The 19670-nt window shown below is 42.9% G+C and overlaps 1 protein-coding gene across 2 annotated transcripts in view; it reads right to left on the bottom strand.

The window, feature by feature from the left end:
* TNS3 (tensin 3) overlaps positions 1–19670 on the bottom strand; it is a 242280-nt gene that overhangs the window by 124112 nt on the left and 98498 nt on the right. For both annotated transcript variants that reach the window (XM_069859719.1, XM_069859720.1), the window contains exon 5: positions 7420–7452. In XM_069859719.1, the coding sequence (XP_069715820.1) occupies positions 7420–7452 (33 nt within the window). The remainder of the gene's footprint in view (positions 1–7419; positions 7453–19670) is intronic.

Here is a 19670-nt window from a genome sequence, read left to right as displayed (position 1 = left end):
GATCAATCCCAAACAATAACATATAAATTTATCCCTATGTAAAAAAGTACAGAGCGCCTTTCGGTCAGAAAAATTGAGCTGCAGTTGTTGCATGAAAGCCAGTAGGGGGAAGTAATTGCTTCTCAAAAGGCAATTATTCACCCACTGAATGATATCAATGACCAAATGTATTGCAACCAATGTACTGCAATATTGCCCTTTTCAGTCAAAACGCAAGCCACACAACTCTTTCCTTTCACATCCTCCTTAATGCTTCTTTTACCATCTCTGGCTCCTGCATTTACTCCTGGGCACATTGCAGAGCTTGCTATCCCAACTTTCTCAAAAATGCAGTCCTCAGATGAGGCTATCCCCGAGTCCAGTGCAGTCTAGGCATAATATAGAGGCTAAAAGGCAGGCTCATACTTAATTCTACACCATTTTCACCAGATCAACAGTCACAAGAAGGTAACTTTCCCAGCACAGCCTGCTGTCAACAGAACCATAGGAAGTGGGCAAGACAGCAGCTAAAGCACAGCTTGGATAAAACTGCTGTTGCACAGGGAAATGCTTGGTAAGGTCCCCCGGGAAAAAGCTTTTGAAGGCGCTTGGGTCCATCAGTGCTGGTCACTTTTAAGCACCACCTCCTAAGAGCACAGGACCAGGCAATTCTGAAATGCTGCAAGTCAAGCAGGTGAGGCAGAAGGCCAGCCTGGCTAAGCAGGGATCTTCTAGTCAGTGAGGCATAAAAAGATGGTGTATGGCAGGTGGAAACAAGAACAGGTGACGTGGGAGGACTACAGAGATGCTGTTCGCCACTGTAGGGCAGCAATTCATGTGGACAGAGCTCAGTTAGAGTTGAAGCTGCCAGCAATGTGAAGGGTAAGACAAGAGGCTTTTAAAAATATGTTAATAACAAAAGGCAGGCCAGAAATAACATTGGCCCATTACTTGATGATCATGGACACCTCATAAACAGGAATTTAGACAAAGCAGAGACATCTAATGCTTTTTTTGCCTCTGTCTTCAATATTGATGATAGGCTCTGGACCCCCAGAGCCCTGGGCTATGCAAATAATAAAATCCCAATCAACCCCGAACTTGTGCAGGATTTGCTGCTCCAATTGGATGCCTATAAAAGTCAGTGGGGCCTGATGGGGTTCATCCAAAGGTACTTTAAAGAGCCAGCTAATGTCACAGCAAGACCTCTCTCAATCTCTTTTCAATGCTTTGGGGAATCTGGAGAGGTACCAGTTGACTGGAAGCTAGCAAATGTTGTCCGAGTCTTCAAGAAGGGCAGCAGGGATGACCCCCATAACTACCCCAGCCTGTCAGTCTCACTTCAGTGCCTGGTAAGATTATGGAGAAGATTATTCTGAGAGCTACTGAAAAACACCTGAATGAAAACACAGTCATTGGGCTCAGCCAGCTTGGTTTTATAAAGGGCAGGTCCTGCCTAACAAAGTTAATTTTCTTCTATGACCACATTACCCACATAGCTGACCAAGGAAAACCAGCTGAGGTAATCTTTCTGGATTTCAGCAAGGCCTTTGACGCTATCTCTCACAGTAACCTCCTACTGGGCTCAAAGAGTCATAGTGAATGGGGTAACACAGGGCTGGTGACCAGTCACTAGTGAGGCTCTGCAGGGATCCATCTTAGGACCAGTACTCTCTAATATCTTCATAAATGACCTGGATGCAGGACTCGAAGGTTTACTCAACAAGTTCACTGATGGCACAAAACCAGAGGAACCTGTTGACACTCTTGAGGGCAAAGAGACCCTGCAGAGGGATCTAGGCAAACTGGAGAGCTGGGCAATCGTCAACCACATGAAGTTCAACAAGGGTAACTGCAGGGTTTTGCACCTGGGACACAGCAACCCTGAATATACCTACAGAATGGGGAGTGAGAGGCCGGAGAGCAGCCCTGTGAAAAGGGGTCTGGGGGTTCTGGTCAACAGCAAGTTGAATATGAATCAAGAGTGTGCCCCAGCAGGCAAGAGGGCCAGCCATGTCCTGGCATGCATCCAGCACAGCACTGCTAGCTGGTCGAGGGAGGTGGTTGTTCCACTCTGCTCTGTACTAGTGCAGCCCCACCTCGAGTACTGTGTGCAGTTTAGGGCGCCGCAGTATAAAAAGGATATCAAGCTACTGGAGAGTGTCCAGAGGAGCCTGCAGAGTTGATGAACAATCTAAAGGGGAAGTTGTAGGAGGAACAGCTGAAGTCGCTTGGTCTGTTGAGCCTGGAGACGAGGAGACAGAGAGGAACCTCACAGCAGTTTACCACTTCCTCACAAGGGAAGGAGGAGGAGCAGGTTGGGTATTAGGAAAAGGTTCTTCACTCAGGGACTGGTGGAGCACTGGAACAGGCTCCCCAGGGAAGTAGTCATGATGCCAAGCCTGACAGTATTGAGGAAGCATTTGGGCAACGCACTCAGACACATGGTGTAAATCTGGGGCTTGTCCTATGCAGGGACAGGAGCCGGACTTGATGGGCCTTGTGGGTCCTTTCCAACTCAGGTCATTCTGTCATTCTGTGTAAACAGGCTTCTGAGATCAGCCCTGCTTATTCAGGTTCCTCTGACACTGAAGAGAATTAAACTGCTTATAGATTACCTGATCTGTCTCAAACAGAAAACTTGTGCTGTCCTCACAAGCAGCAGGCTGCATCTCATAAGTTTACAATCTCGACATAGTTCCAGAGCAAAAACATTACAGGCCACCTCATACAGTGTGGAAGTGAGGTGGCATTGAGACACCTTCTGCACTAGTCCTGAAATAGAAGGAACACAAAAGAGCCTATCTGCTGAGTCTGTATCCCCTCACCCATGACAAAAGGCTGCCTGTCAGGGAAAGAAATGGGGATAATCAAGTAAAAAATAATGCCTGTAAAAAAAAATAAATAAATCATATCTGTAAAAAACTGTGTCTTGGCAGGAGTTCCATCTACCACCTTTCCAAGAAGGGAATAAGGGAACTTGGATTACATTTAGTAGGCTTGCATGCTTCACAGGCTACAGTATTCTGTAGTAGAGCTTCAGAGACCAGAAAGGTCATGGAAGTGATGAAGGGTGAAAGGAGATCAGTTTTACCCCAGATAAATTAATTTGCAGTTTGTCAGTACACTGATTTAGTGTCTCTTATATAACGCCTTATATATATATATATATATATATATTTAGTGTCTCTTATATAATCAAAAATCTAGTATGTAAACTGCTGGTTTCTAATACCAAAGTAAAACTAGATATATGGGCCACACATGGGCTTAGAAATACCAGATGGGATAATGACTTAATCCGTTTTGAGACTAGATCTGAAGGCAGGCTAAGGAAGCCAAATGAAAAATCATTCAGTATCCTTTCCCAAGGCCCTGTTCCTGGCACTGAACTATAATTAATATCTGCTCAAAAGCACTCTCAGTAGAATATAAAACTTAATTGTTACAAGGACTAGGTTGTTTTAAACAGCTGAGTCAGGTGTACACCAACTATATGCTTCTCTGAGGAACAACATTACTGAAAACTCAAGGTTCCAGAATCTTATGTGCACTCACACAGCTCATTATTTCTCTCCTGGGCTCCTTCTTGAACAGGAACATTAACAAGTGCAAGTACCAATGAGTAGAAATGAGTAGACAAATATCAGAAACGTAAATAAGGACTTAAAGGTACCAGGACATATTTTGGAAGAGTTACATGGATCTATTTGGAATATAAATACTTCATTTGTGGCATTTTTAAATGTTGATATAAGCACCAGAAAACTTGATTAGCTAACTTGTCATAAAACTACATGCATTTTACACACCTTTTAATTAGCTTTATGAAACCTTTTTTCCACACAGTATTTTACCATTCAGATAGCCACAAGTAAGAATACGAATAGAGAGACAAATCAGAAGGAGACCTGAATGTATTTTAAACAAATTTGTGATGGTATTTTCATTCCCCAGGCCATGGATACGAATCAGAAGAAATTCTCAAACCTCTTCCAAGGCATAGTGTCACAGTTCTATACACTCCAAGGTACTGCAGAAAAGGCAGGACAATGAACTACACTGATTGTTGGACTGCTCCATAGTAGTTGCTTTGAGAAGATACAGTAAAACACGTTTTGACATCTTGGATGAGAAACAAAATTTGCATAACCTTTTGGCCTCCGGCTTTAGAATGATTCCTAATCTAGAAAACAAAGATTCATGCATTACAAATACAAATATCTCTATGTTACTGTGCATCTATTCCTGCAGCAAATACTAAAAAAAAAAAAATAAAATCTTCTCTGAGTTGATTCTCTGAAGAAGTGATATATCATTATTTCTACTGCAAACAGCTAATCATTTGGCCACACATTTTATTTTTGTTCAGCATACTGTGCACCATAAAAATAATCACCTGTTCCCCTGTGCAGTGTAACAGCAGGAGTTCAGACAGATGTGCCTCTTGCAAGTAGCAGCATCTGCAGAAGTCATAAATCCTAACTTGCTGTCTTCCTGTCCTACTCTGACGCCTACCTGCAGACAAAGCTGCTTCCACAACTCTTTCCTATAGCACTTCAGCCAAGACAGGTGAGGTTCCCCTAAATAAGTGAACCGTAAGGCATTGCAATCCAGCTCATCTTTATCAAGTTTGTGGGGCATGTGGATACGTAGTTCCACCTAATGATCTGCCATGGCAACAAGGAACTGGGCAGGAAATCACTTTCCAATTCACTTAGATTCAGAAAAGCAGCCCTGCACACAGCCTGTAACTTTCTAGTACTACTGGGTCTTCTGCCCATCCTTTTATCTTGTTTTTAAAAAACTGAAATTCTTAACAGCGAGAAGGAACATAGCAAATTTTTTTGCTACTAAGGGCTCCTTACATGCACTCAGTATTGTCTCCTAAAGTCCATATTCAAGTGAGAATGAGGCACAATTGATGTTTTACTTCATATACAATTTTATAGATATGCAATTTCGCTTTTGGAAAACTATAACATTTCTGAAGCCTTAGTTCTACAATGTCTCAAGATTAGAGACTTACATTGAGCTTCATGAGGGTAGCACCTATCCCTACCTAGCGCTGTGTAACACTGTCTCTTGCAGAGATGGAACAGGAAAATTTGGCAAGGAGCTGTGTGTACACTCAGATGACCGTGTTCCACTGCAAACCTTTGAAGAATCTTACCATGCTCATATTTAAGAATTACCATGTTAAGCATTAGGCAAGGAGTTTACCTTAACTGAATGAAATAACATACATGCTGCAGCTCTGCTTAGAGTTTCATAATTAGTCTAGAGATTTGAAACAGCTTCCTGAATGAATCGTGCCCATAGACATGGATACAGTACAGGGTAAAGGTTTCTGCATTTATTCACATCTACCAGGCTATAAGACTCCGTTTAAGTCCTGTACAACAGGACTCCGTAGCACCTAATGCAAAGTTCTTCTATGTATGTGTTCTACTTCCTAACTCTGTAAAAAGATACAGTGAAGTCAACAGTGGAGAGAAAAAATGTAGTAGCAGAGGGAAAGACTTCGGAGGTACATCTCCAATGTAACAGACCAAAACTGAAATGAACCTTCATCACAAATTTAGCACAGTGTGCACAATTCTTCAACAGAAAGTGACAGCCTTTAGTTGAAACAAAAATCCTCATTTATTTATATTGAATACGTTAATATTAAGAATCAAGTAAGATCCACAGGGCCATGAGGAAGCCCTCTAAATGTAAAAAGACACACTTCTGACTTCCCAAGTAAGAATGTGTTATCCACGCCTCATAGCTATCCCGAACATTAGAATTAAGCTAAGAAAATTCTGGTTCTCACACTACCTAAAATTCAAGCCAAACTCTCTTTGTTGATGTTTACACAGCTTTCTTATAAAGCAGTAAGGGCTGTCACTAAAAATATTCCATTAGCAGTCACATTGCTAGGAAAATGCAAGAGAGCTTTTCTTTCCTGGACCAGATGCTACAGAACAAGACGCAAAGGAGAGAAAAGCAGAAGAAATCTCAGAGCCAAAAAACTGTCAGGAAAGTTAAAGAAGTCTCTTCCAATTTAGATAATAAACCAAAAGAAGAACAAGTGTGGCACAAATTTAGAAGCAAGAGAAGGCAGAAAGACAAGGAGCACACCTCCTATTAGCACTACACAGACTGGATGTGTGCTGCAGTCATGGGTCATAGAACCAGAGCTGCCAAGAGACTCATCCAGGCAACAGCTGTATCCACTCCCACCGACTGGGGACAGTACTTTCATATGAATAACCAGTCCTGCAGCTTTACATCTCTTTTTCAATGAGGAATAAGCATTCTTGCCACTGTGTTTCAGCTGGGAACTTCCTTCTATTTCCCAGTGACTCCTGCCACTCATCCATGTCACGTTTTGCTCTGGGGTATACTGGTACATGGAAAGTAACTACCAAAAATTTCAAAAAAGTTCTTAATAATAACTAATGCAAAATATAATAGGACAAAAGACAAAGTAGAAAAATCATTGCTTGCCATTAAGGCAAATGACTGTGCACAGGCTACTACATATACAGGAAAAAAAAACAATCAAAACAAAACATATGACCTCGGCTTGTGTAATAAGCAACCAAGACAATCAGAAAAGTATTCAGGCACAACAAAGAAGCTAAAACTTCCAACTAGCAACACAAAATTATCAGCAATTTCCTCACTAGGCATCTCATTATTTTGCTTCACATTTGTTACATTAGAAGCAACTGTCAAAACCAATTACTCACATGCAGATAGCTAATAAGTTGGTTCTATTCTGATTCTTTTATTTCAGTTAATTTGTCTAGTTAAGGAAGAGAAGAGTGAAGGGAGACACAATATTTGGCACTAGACATTTGAGTTGTTTTCAATATTAAATATATTCTAACAACTTAGAAATAATTGTAATTTTACTGGAATGGCATGGATTATAGCACAGATGCAACCACAGAGATTACCTCAGTTATATAAAAACACTTATTGCCACCCCAAGAAAATAAATTATACTAATTGCTAAGTATAGCCTCTTGAAGGTCTTCTGCCTATATGGGTAATCAAGGAACAGAACTCAGCACACCTTGCACAGGGTGGCAAGATCAGAAGCCTGCTGTAAGAGCATTCTTGCTGAAAACAAGCTCTTGAATTCCTGAACTTCTCTGAAAACAATCAGTCTATGAAGACTTTAATACTTCTCTTTACTTCTCCCCTGCCTGATTTACAAATACGGAACATAGAGATCATTTCATTGTTACTGCATAAACTCAGAGGGGAAAAATACCACTAATTATCCTAATCAAAGGCTAATTTCACACAGTATAGAGACTGAAGTGTGTGCTTTGAAAATGGCTAGCAGCAAACGCTGTGGAAATGTAATAAAAATCAGCAGCCACAAACATGAAAGTAAATCACACCAAGTAAAGTAAAAAGAAATAAAGTGGAATTACTTACCATTCTGGTTACATGATTTTTAACAGCCTCAGACTGTAAAAGAAGAAAAGTTGATAAAACTGACTTTAATTTTCCAGATATAGCCATATTCTAAGAAACCCCCTCCTAATGTATACACTAAACAGATCTTTCAAAAACACACATACATTCTATAGTATTAATAAACAAACTATCCTACAAACAGATATGAAAACAAACTGAGTTTACATTACCATCCTGCATATTCAGGTCTTTGTAAGCCAGTACTCATCTATTGAGGATGCTTACTCAAAGTTACAGTGTTCACAGAGATGCATGCTGCTCACCACGTACTCCCTTTTGCATTTTTTCCCACTTTTTCATAAAAGCAGACACTTGTCTCGGTATTGATAAAGTGAACAGCTCAGGGTTTTCTGTAAGCACTGTGTAAAATCTCTAATTCAAGGCTTTAAAACATGCTAAGTTGTATCTGTGGAGGTTTAACATAAACCTTTTAAAATAGATGAGGTAACCCATTACTATGAAAATCTAACATGAATCACCAGAAGCATAACCTTCCATCAGTACATGCTTTTTTTTATTGATGAGTACAATCACTATGAAATCAAGGTAATGTAAGGGATAAGTACAGTGGTAGAACTATGTAAAAACCAGTTCAACATCTTTACTCAAGACTTCAACAGTCAAGATGCGGCATTTCACAAAAGAAGATACCCTAGACTAATAATTTTACCACTTGGAATTATAATATGAAAATAACAGAGTATTTCATCTTGAAATACATTCAAAATGAGAAAACTAAATAATACTAAAACTAAGTCAATGCTGTCAGTTAGGCAAGACTGCACCAAATTTCAGTCTTCCCTGCTCTGCAAGTTTGCAGAGTCCATTGTACATGGAGTAACACCTAATGCTCAACTGCACAAAACTATTCTTTCAAAAGACAACTTCAAATTCTGTGCAAAAATCATGAGGTTTTGCTCATGTAGCAAACTACACTGCAGCTTTATCCTTGCTGCAAGGTTACCACTACAGCTAACACCCCACTGGCATCCTTGCCCTGCGGAATGCAAAATCATTTCACAATATGCAAAATCTTGCATGTAAATTCTATACAGAATAGGAATCCCTGAAATACACCCACTACTGAAATAGACGCACCTATGGAACAAAACCTAACAGCCACTAAAACAGAATTCTGCAATAATTCCTGAGAGTTCAGGATGAGAAATGTAAACTGAACTATTTATCTTCTACATTTAAAGCACAAACTAAAAGGAGCAGGAAAGGATCACATAAAAATGCATAACGAAACATTTTTTATTTTCATAATTTTCATTGCCACACTACACACACTACCACAGACTAAGTGACAGGTAGAAGACTAACTGGTATTGAACCTTACTTATTTGGAGAGCACACCCAAAAGAGGGTAAAAGCCTCAGGATGCCTTTGGATTCTGGGTAAGCAACCAGACCATCTTAAAAAGACACAGTCAATAAAATGAAAACCCATTTCTTCCTGTTGAATCTCTTTGCTGATCAGAGCTGGATTCTCCTGCAACTTCAAGATTATGCACTAACTTACAGCTTGGAAAGTGAAGACCAGATACTCGCTAGTTGCAAATCTCAACTGGAAACAACACAGACTCGCTAGGTTGGAAAAGACGATTGAGACAGAGCCCAAACACACCTGTCCAATACTAAATCACATCCCCAAAAACTTCATCTAGCCATCTTTCAAATACCTCCAGGGACAGTGACTCAACCACCTCCCTGGGCAGTCTGTTCCAGTGCTTGACAACCCTTTCAGTGAAGATATTTTTTCCTAATGTCTAATTTGGACCTCCTCCAGCACAACTTAACATCATTCCATCTCATCCTATAGCCTATCACAAGAGATACAGCTTTTCAATGTAGAAATTATAGTGCAACACCTTAATTCACTGAGCCCAAACAATTTACTAGGGCAGACACCCTGTACTAAACATAACCATTATGATGAGAGACTGGCTCACAGTTATCCCATGAGGGATAAAAACAGGCTTTGAGGTTATTCTGGTTTTTGTTTCAAAACTTGACTTGGCCTGTCAGCTATCAAATCTCCACAGTGTTAAACATACAAACCTGTCAGTCAGAAGAACTAAAATATATACAGACCAGTGCTATTAATTTAACCCCAAAAACCCAAACTGGTTGAAATTTCAAAGATGTTCTGAGCAAATCAGAAGTTACATATAGGACAAACACCTGTATCACTATAACCTTGGTCACTATTTCACAGTCTTAGCACACTCACTGCTACTCAGCAGAAATAAACAGAATATTTTTGCCTTTCCCACATATGAAAAGGCAAAACAAACTCAGATTCACTTGAGGGTCTCTGTACAAAGAAACACTGTGGGCTGCACAAGCAGAGTTCTCGGGAAAACTTGCCACCCATTTTGCTCTTCATCAGGAAGTTCATACACAAGCTGTACTCAGCACCTACCATTCCAAAACAACTAAGCAGTCTACTTGTGCTAGTGTATATTAAAATAGAAATATAAATGAGGTTTACACCTAATTTTTGTCAGTTCAAAGAGATTTTTTTTTCTTGTATTGGTCAGTTTAGCATTGGATTAGTGTAGTCGAAGTTTTCCAGTATAACTAATAGATGGAACATGGAATAATCAGCTAGAATAACTACTTCTCCTCTTTCTTTTTTAATGTTTTGAATTTGCTCTTCAGCTGTTCAAGCACCTAATGAAATGCCTCATATTCTCTCACTCTGCTAGAAGTAACAGCTCTCTCAACCTTGCTACAGTGAAGGGATAGTGCTAGAAGCAAAGGTCTTGACCTAACTGTCTCAACTAGCAGGATCACACTGCTCTTTTTTTTTTCTGCTGACTTAAGGCAAGAGTGCTGAAATCAAGTTGTGGTGAAAAAACACCACCAGTAGATATATGTGGCTGTATGCACAGATCTGTAAGCAGATCTCCAGCGTGTAATTCCTTTCTTTGAAAACTGACAACAATAAGGTTGTGCATTCAAGTCTCCATATGTTTCCTGTATGGATTTGAAATGGTTCCCCCCAACCCAAATACTATTACTCCTGCTGCCTTTTCATTAATTCTGGGATTAAAGTTACAAATAAAACTTTTCAATCACTAACTACTACGATACACTAATTTGAGACGTGGAAGACCCAGCTTCAAATCTCTGACTGGGCACAAATAAGAATAAGAAGGAAGAGCTGGAAGCTGTCATAGGGCAAGGGGCCTATGATGTCGTTGCCATCACGGAAACATGGTGGGACAACTCATATAACTGGAGTACGGCTATGGTGAGGTATAAGCTTTTCAGGCAGGACAGGAAGGGTAGGAGAGGAGGCGGGGTAGCCCTCTTTGTAAGGGAGGACTTGGACGCCATTGGGATGGATTGTGGCGATCAGCAGGTTGAGTGCCTGTGGGTCAAAATCAGAGGAGCCCACCAGAAGGTAGATTTTGTGAGGGGAGTCTGTTACAGACCACCCAGCCAAGGAGAAGCAGCTGATGAGCTCTTCTATAAACAGCTGCGGTCAATCTCTAGATCAATACCTCTTGTTCTTGCAGGAGACTTCAATCTTCCTGATATCTGCTGGAAGTACAATAGAGCAGAAAGGAAGCAGTCTAGGAGGTTCCTGGAGTGCGTGGAAGACAACTTCCTTGCACAGCTGGTGAATGAACCAACAAGGGAGGGTGCCCTCCTGGACCTGCTGTTTGTGAACAGAGAAGGCCTTGTGGGGGATGTGGCAGTAGGTGGACGCCTAGGACTAAGTGATCATGAGATGATAGGGTTTTCTGTTCTAGGTGAAGTGAAGAGGGTGGTTAGCAAGACGGTAGCAGTAAATTTCCAGAAGGCAGACTTTGATCTCTTCAGCAGGCTGGTTGGTGAAGTCTCATGGGAGACAGTACTCACGAGCAAGGGAGCCCAGGAGGGCTGGGAGCTCTTCAAAAGGGTGGTCCTAGCAGCTCAGGAGAAAGCCATCCCCGTGGTCCGGAAAAAAAGCCGGCAGGGGAGAAAGCCAGCTTGGTTGAATAGAGAGATCTTGAGGGATATCAAGAAGAAGAGAAATGTTTATGGGCTCTGGAAGAAGGGACAGGCCTCTTGGGTGGACTACAGGAGGCAAGTGAGATTGTGTAGAGAAAAAATCAGAAGGGCTAAGGCTCAGCTAGAAATTGGATTGGCCAAGTCTGTGAAAGATAACAAAAAATCTTTCTACAAATATATAAATAATAAAAGGAGGACTAGGGAGACCATACAGTCCCTACTGGACGCAGAAGGAACAACAGTGACAGGGGATGAGGAAAAGGCTGAGGTACTTAATGCCTTCTTTGCCTCAGTCTTTAGTTGTAAGGAGGGTCGTTCCGTCTGTGTACAAACCCAGGAGCTAGAGGAGCATAATGAGGCTCCCATGATCCAAGAGGAGGTGGTCAGAGCCTTGCTAGCCCAACTAGACACCCACAAGTCTATGGGGCCAGATGGGATTCACCCTAGGGTACTGAAGGAGCTGGCGGATGTGCTGGCCAACCCCCTTTCCATCATCTTCCAACAGTCCTGGAAGACTGGGGAAGTCCCACTGGACTGGAGGCTGGCTGATGTTGTGCCCATCTACAAGAAGGGCCACAGGGAGGATCCGGGGAACTACAGGCCTGTCAGTCTGACCTCAGTGCCAGGGAAAGTCATGGAGCAGGTGATCTTGAGTGCTATCATGAAGCACATGCAAGAGAACCAGGTGATCAGGCCCAGTCAACATGGGTTCACAAAAGGCAGGTCTTGCCAGACTAACCTGATCGCCTTCTATGACAAAGTGACTCGGCTGCTGGATGAGGGAAAGGCTGTGGATGTGGACTTCCTGGACTTCAGTAAAGCCTTTCACACAGTTTCTCACAGCATTCTGCTTCGGAAACTGTCAGCCTCTGGGCTGGACAGGCGCACACTCTCCTGGGTGGAAAACTGGTTGGATGTCCGGGCCCAGAGAGTGGTGGTAAATGGCATTAAATCCAGCTGGAGGCCAGTGACAAGTGGGGTTCCCCAGGGCTCGGTGCTGGGTCCAGCCCTGTTCAACGCCTTTATCAATGATCTGGATGAAGGCATCAAGTGCACCCTTAGCAAGTTTGCAGATGACACTAAGCTGGGTGGAAGCGTCGGTCTGCTGGAGGGTAGAGAATCTCTGCAAAGGAATCTGAATAGGCTGGACCGCTGGGCTGAGTCCAATGGGATGAGGTTTAACAAGGCCAAATGCCGGGTCCTGCACTTGGGGCACAACAACCCTATGCAGTGCTACAGACTAGGAGAAGTCTGTCTAGAAAGCTGCCTGGAGGAGAGGGACCTGGGGGTGTTGGTTGACAGCCGACTGAACATGAGCCAGCAGTGTGCCCAGGTGGCCAAGAAGGCCAATGGCATCTTGGCTTGAATCAGAAACGGCGTGACCAGCAGGTCCAGGGAGGTTATCCTCCCTCTGTACTCGGCACTGGTGAGACCTCTCCTCGAATACTGTGTTCAGTTCTGGGCCCCTCACCATAAGAAGGATGTTGAGGCTCTGGAACGAGTCCACAGAAGAGCAACAAAGCTGGTGAGGGGGCTGGAGAACAGGCCTTATGAGGAGCGGCTAAGAGAGCTGGGGTTGTTTAGCCTGGAGAAGAGGAGGCTGAGGGGAGACCTCATTGCTCTCTACAACTACCTGAAAGGACGTTGTAGAGAGGAGGGTGCTGGCCTCTTCTTCCAAGTGATAGGGGACAGGACAAGAGGGAATGGCCTCAAGCTCCACCAGGGGAGGTTTAGGCTGGACATTAGGAAAAAATTCTTTACAGAAAGGGTCATTGGGCACTGGAACAGGCTGCCCAGGGAGGTGGTTGAATCCCCTTCCCTGGAGGTGTTTAAGGCACGGGTGGACGAGGTGCTGAGGGATATGATTTAGTGTTTGATAGGAACGGTTGGACTCGATGATCCGGTGGGTCTCTTCCAACCTGGTTATTCTGTGATTCTGTGAAATGAAACTAGCCTTTCTGTGAAATGAATGGGCTTTGAAACTATATTCTAATATTCAAGGTAAAGATCTTAACCAAGACCACGTTAAAATGAAAGAGCTACATTTCAATTTTCTAAAGGTTTTAGTGAAACTGGACATTTCTTCTTGAAACTTCATCATTACTTTCTACATAGGCAAGGTTTCATGACCACTCTAAGACACAGCTGTGCCAATTATAAATCTTCCTGCCTAAGTCCTAAAAGAGAAAAAGGAAAAGAGATGGCAAAGAAGCCAGGCTCACAAGTTTGTGACGCCCCCCAGGAGAAAAAAGTAAAGCAAAACACAAAATACAAACCGAACACAAATTTACTGATCTTAGAAAACTCTGAAAGCCCTCCCTCCTTCCCCAGGGACATCAATCCTATTCACTTTTTGCTTCACGCCCACTGTTACCACTTCCGAGTTCTCTATCACTCCTCTCTCCCAGTTGGAAGACACTTGCCACAGGCAAAAGACATTCCACATCACATGGAGAAGATCACTGCATGTTACAATATCTCATCACATCTCACTTTCAAGGTGTTTTTTTCCTAATGCTACCTGCAAAAGGAAGACAAATGCTACTACTCTCCATGGGGAAACTGTGACATATAATAAGACAATGACTTTCCCAGTGTGAAAGTAGAAATCAGAGAGAAAAGGAGATTAGATATAGCACATTTCATTATATCCATCTGCATTCATTATAAATTAACCAAATATAACACACTGAACACTTATGTCCATATATTATGACTAACGTTTATTACTTGTGCAACTCACCAATCCTAGCATCTCAAGAATAACAAACAGCAAAACGTTCTTGCCCACAACCTCCCATAAAGCCTATTCAAAGGAAATAGGAGAGTAGGAAGGCTCTGCAAAGGGACCTGAACAGGCTGGACCACTGGGCAGAGTCCAATGGGATGAGGTTTAACAAGGCCAAGTGCCGGGCCTGCACTTGGGGCACAACAACCCTGTGCAGTGCTACAGACTAGGCGAAGTCTGTCTAGAAAGCTGCCTGGAGGAGAGGGACCTGGGGGTGTTGGTTGACAGCCGACTGAACATGAGCCAGCAGTGTGCCCAGGTGGCCAAGAAGGCCAATGGCATCTTGGCTTGTATCAGAAACGGCGTGACCAGCAGGTCCAGGAAGGTTATTCTCCCTCTGTACTCAGCACTGGTGAGACCGCTCCTTGAATACTGTGTTCAGTTCTGGGCCCCTCACCACAAGAAGAATGTTGAGGCTCTGGAACGAGTCCAGAGAAGAGCAACAAAGCTGGTGAAGGGGTAGGAGAACAGGCCTTATGAGGAACGGCTGAGAGAGCTGGGGTTGTTTAGCCTGGAGAAGAGGAGGCTGAGGGGAGACCTCATTGCTCTCTATAACTACCTAAAAGGAGGTTGTAGAGAGGAGGGCGCTCGCCTCTTCTCCCAAGTGACAGGGGACAGGACATGAGAGAATGGCCTCAAGCTCTGCAAGGGGAGATTTAGGCTGGACATTAGGAAAACATTTTTCATGGAAAGGGTCACTGGGCACTGGAACAGGCTGCTCAGGGAGGTGGTTGATTCACCTTCCCTGGAGCTGTTTAAGGCACGGGTGGACGAGGTGCTAAGGGGCATGGTTTAGTGTTTGATAGGAATGGTTGGACTCGATGATCCGGTGGGTCTCTTCCAACCTGGTTATTCTATGAGTCTATGAAATCAGCTTCACGTGGTTAGAAATGGTAGCCAGCAGACTGAGGGAGCTGATTCTGCCCCTCCACTCTTGTGAGACATTACCTGGACTATTGCGTTCAGTTCTGGAATCCCCAACATAAGGACGATGTGGAACTGCTGGATCAGGTCCAGAGCAAGGCTACAAAGTTGATCAAAGGGCTGGAGCACCTCCCATATGAGGACAGGCTGAGAGAGTTGGGCTTGTTCAGCCTGGAGAAGGCTCCAGGGAGACTTTATATTGACCTTCCAGTACCTGAAGGGGGCTACAGAAAAGCTGGGGAGGGATTTTTTACAAAGACATGGAGTGATATGATGAGGAGGAATGGCTGTAAATTGGAAAAGTACAGATTTAGACTAGGCACTAGGAGAAAATTATTCACGATGAATGGCAAGACAATGGAACAGGTTGCCCAGGGAAGCTGTGGCTGCTCGCTCCCCAGAGGTGTTCAAGGAGGTGTCTCTGCCCATGGCAGGGTGATTGGAACTAGGGATCTTTAAGGTCACTTCCAGCCCAAACTGTTCTATGAGTCTATGGAATAAAAATCACTTTGCTATGGAATAAGGAAAAATTGTTCCAAAAAAAATTGTCCTACGTCCTCCTCCTGCCATCTCAGAAGAAAACCATCACATATTCCTGCAAACAACTCCCTAGAAGTGGCTCTCTGAAAGAAAAATAAAGCCATTACAGCAAAAGGTAAAATGACACTGCAACTTCAAAAAACTTGTATATTCCGTTTAGTAATTAAAAAGAACTAACACACATCAGCCCTTAAACACAGCCACAGGAGACACTCTACCCTCCTCCTTCATTGAAGACAATTTCTTCACCTATGTAATGTTTAGCTAATCAGTCGGGTTACCCTGCCCTGAAAGCTTCTCATTTGGATTCCACTTTAAAGACATCTGCAGATTGTTATTGTTCAGAGAAACTCTGATTTTCATTTCTTTTTGGATGAACACAAGGGACTGAAAGCAGTGTATTATAATAAAAGTTTACATTTAAACTTTTATAAAATCTTGTAATCCTCTAGTATTCCCAGAAAAAACATAAGCAATTCCTCCTGGCAAATATAATGACTGGCGCTTTTTTTTATGTAGTATACACTGCATTGCTCAAGTCAGGATCACTACATTTCACTAACTGGGGGACTAGGGTGTCCATATTCACACAGTTCAATTCTCTGTTCCCTTTTATGGCTAAAAGCACTGACTACACTTGGAAACAGTATTTTTCAGCCTCTACTCTGCAGACCTCTGGGGTCTGTGGCCCAACTCTGGTAAGCACTCGAAACATTAAAACAAAAATCAAATCCCATAGAAATGCATTATGTACAGCTCCACATCAACCTCATTCTGCGGAACCACAAATCCAAAAAAGTTTGAGAAGTAATTGTGTCAAGTATTTCAATTCAGGCAGCAGCTCAGGTTTTGTCAAGAAGATGTCTCATCAGTCTGTGCTTCTGTTATCTATAGCACTGGGGAAATGCAGCACTAACAAATCAAGAAATCAAGAAAACCCAAAATATTACTGGTTGATGAAGCTGGGGAAAAAAGGAAAGAAAAAAAGCACAGCTCGAAAGTCAATAAATCAAAACTGAGTAGCAAGAAAGAGCTAACTTTAAATTCTAAAAAAAAAGTTTCAAGGCACCCTTGTTTCCTCATCAGTTCAGGAAAGGTGTACATACCTAAATGAAGAAGCATCAAAACATTTCTCCAACATTTCTTACAAAGACACAGCATGATGGTGACAAAGCAGGAACTGAACAGGCAAACACCCACTAGATGTTCCCTGCCACTGGAAACACAATAGAGAACAGCACAGCTCTGTTGCACTTCCCTTCCCACAGTGTGCAGGCACAACCACAGAATCATAGAATCACTAGGTTGGAAAAGACCCACCGGATCATCGAGTCCAACCATTCCTATCAAACACTAAACCATGCCCCTTAGCACCTCGTCCACCCGTCCTTAAACACCTCCAGGGAAGGTGAATCAACCACCTCCCTGGGCAGACTGTTCCAGTGCCCAATGACCCTTTCCATGAAAAATTTTTCCTAATGTCCAGCCTAAACCTCCCCTGGCGGAGCTTGAGGCCATTCCCCCTTGTCCTATCCCCCATCACTTGGCTAAAGAGGTCAGCTCCCTCCTCTCTACAACCTCCTTTCAGGAGCAATGAGGTCTCCCCCTCAGCCTCCTCTTCTCCAGGCTAAACAACCCCAGCTCTCTCAGCTGCTCCTCATAAGGCCTGTTCTCCAACCCCCTCACCAGCTTTGTTGCTCTTCTCTGAACACACTCCAGAGCCTCAACATCCTTCTTGTGGTGAGGGGCCCAGAACTGAACACAGTATTCAAGGAGCGGTCTCACCAGTGCTGAGTACAGAGGGAGGATAACCTCCCTGGACCTGCTGATCATGCTGTTTCTGATACAAGCCAAGATGCCATTGGCCTTCTTGGCCACCTGGGCACACTGCTGGCTCATGTTCAGTCGGCTGTCAACCAACACCCCCAGGTCCCTCTCCTCCAGGCAGCTTTCTAGACAGACTTCGCCTAGTCTGTAGCACTGCACAGGGTTGTTGTGCCCCAAGTGCAGGCCCGGCATTTGGCCTTGTTAAACCTCATCCCATTGGACTCAGCCCAGCGGTCCAGCCTTTTCAGATCCCTTTGGAGTGCCTCCCTACCCTCCATCAGATCCACGCTTCTACCTACCCTGCTAGTATTGTTTGCAAACTTGCTAAGGGTGCACTCAATGGCTTCATCCAGGTCATTGATAAAGACATTGAACAGGGCTGGACCCAGCACCGAGCCCTGGGGAACCCGACTTGTAACTGTCCTCCAGCTGGAGTTAACTCCATTTACTATCATTCTCTGGGCCCGGCATCCAACCTGTTTTCCACATACGAGGCAGGCAGCTTCAGGCTGCAGCACTCCCTGGCATGACTGGTCGGGTGAGACTGAGGAAAGGAGGCAGGAAAAATCATAGCAACAGGGAGGTCCCATAGACTTTGTGTGCCCTTTACCCTCACTAAATCGTGCCTGCTATGCTGCTTTGTATGCATTTCAGGACCTGTTTGCTGAAGTTTGGATGCAGCAAAAAGTTAAGTCCCTGTGTTTGCCAAGTAACAGAGCTTTATTTTCCCTAAGATTTCCATGATGTTGCTTGAAAGAAGAAAGAAAAACAAAAACGCGGAAATAAGCCATAAGTCACAGAAATTTATTACAAATCAGTCCCACTTTATGTGATTTTCAGCAGAACTATTATTGATTAAAGCTGGAAGCCAAAATCATAGCTGGCCAAGTGAAATGTCAGTTCCTAATTTTAGTCACCATTAACACACTCCGGGGTATTTGCAGGTCATACCAGATTAAGCCAAGTTAACACATCATCATCTAGTACTGAGGCTCCACTTAAATTGAAACTGGAGAACACAATCCTTCATTTACACACTTAGGCCTTGCCAACAGCTAAAACAGTAATTCAGCCTCAGATTTATCAAAAAATCTGCTACAGGCTTACATTAAAAGCAGATGGACCATTCTGCACAGGAACAACAGAGCACCTCACAAATGCAGTAAGAATAAAAATACATGTTGTTGTATCAACTGATCTTTCTCAGACAAGCAACTGGGGAGGACTGCATTCATCAGGCACAATGGAGAAAAGGAACAGAAGGAGTTCATGCTAAAAAGGTTAATTTGCTTTCAAACACTCCAAGAGTACTGAGTTTTCTGTTTCTTCTCCTCTCTTTCCCCACATAAATTAAGTGAAGGATTGTATCATACAATTTACAAAAAAATTCAATTCCAGTTTCTTTTGAAAATACTGGAAATTAGGTTGGATACATAAAGGTATGCATATCACAGATTTAAAGTAAAACTGAGATGCACAATTACTATGAGGTCTTTGTGACTCCACTGCTCACTTCTTCAATTTTTTACAATTCTTCCACTCCTTAAAAAAAAAACGCACACAAAAACAGAAAAACCTCCAAAAAAACCAAAAACCCACCTACAAAAAAACCAACAAACTACAAACAGATTTAATCTGTTCTCCTCTTTTGGGACAGTCGAGAGCTCAATCTGAATCACTGTTCAAAATCAAGTGGTTTGGGTTTTCAGGGGAGGCTTGGACTTGAAAGTCAGATTTTTCTCCTCACAAGCAGGAGAGAGGCTTGCATACTAAAGGCAAACACAGTTGTTAAAAAAAATAATAGCAGAACCACTGCCACTTGTCTCCCATTTCTATCAAAATTACTATACTTCCACCTGAGACTTAGCAAAATAGCCAAGTTCAGTGACCCCACTAGCTTACAATAAGACATAAGTAGCTGTGTGTCTACTTAATCTTTCCACAATCCAACAGCTCATTATGAAAGGTGATGTTTAAATGGCAGCACTACTGGTATGCAGAATTCCTCCATAAACAACTGAAAAAAATAAAAAAGTTAAAAAAAAAAAGAGGAGAAAAAAAAACACAAGGCAAGGAAAAAGAAGAAAGGCTATAAAGGTTAAATCAGAAATTTCTCTTGTAAA

This window comes from Phaenicophaeus curvirostris, chromosome 6 (assembly GCF_032191515.1).
Source record: "Phaenicophaeus curvirostris isolate KB17595 chromosome 6, BPBGC_Pcur_1.0, whole genome shotgun sequence".
NCBI lineage: Eukaryota > Metazoa > Chordata > Aves > Cuculiformes > Cuculidae > Phaenicophaeus > Phaenicophaeus curvirostris.
The sequence above is the reverse complement of the archived record's forward strand: the minus strand, read 5'-3'. Positions and strand labels throughout refer to the sequence as shown.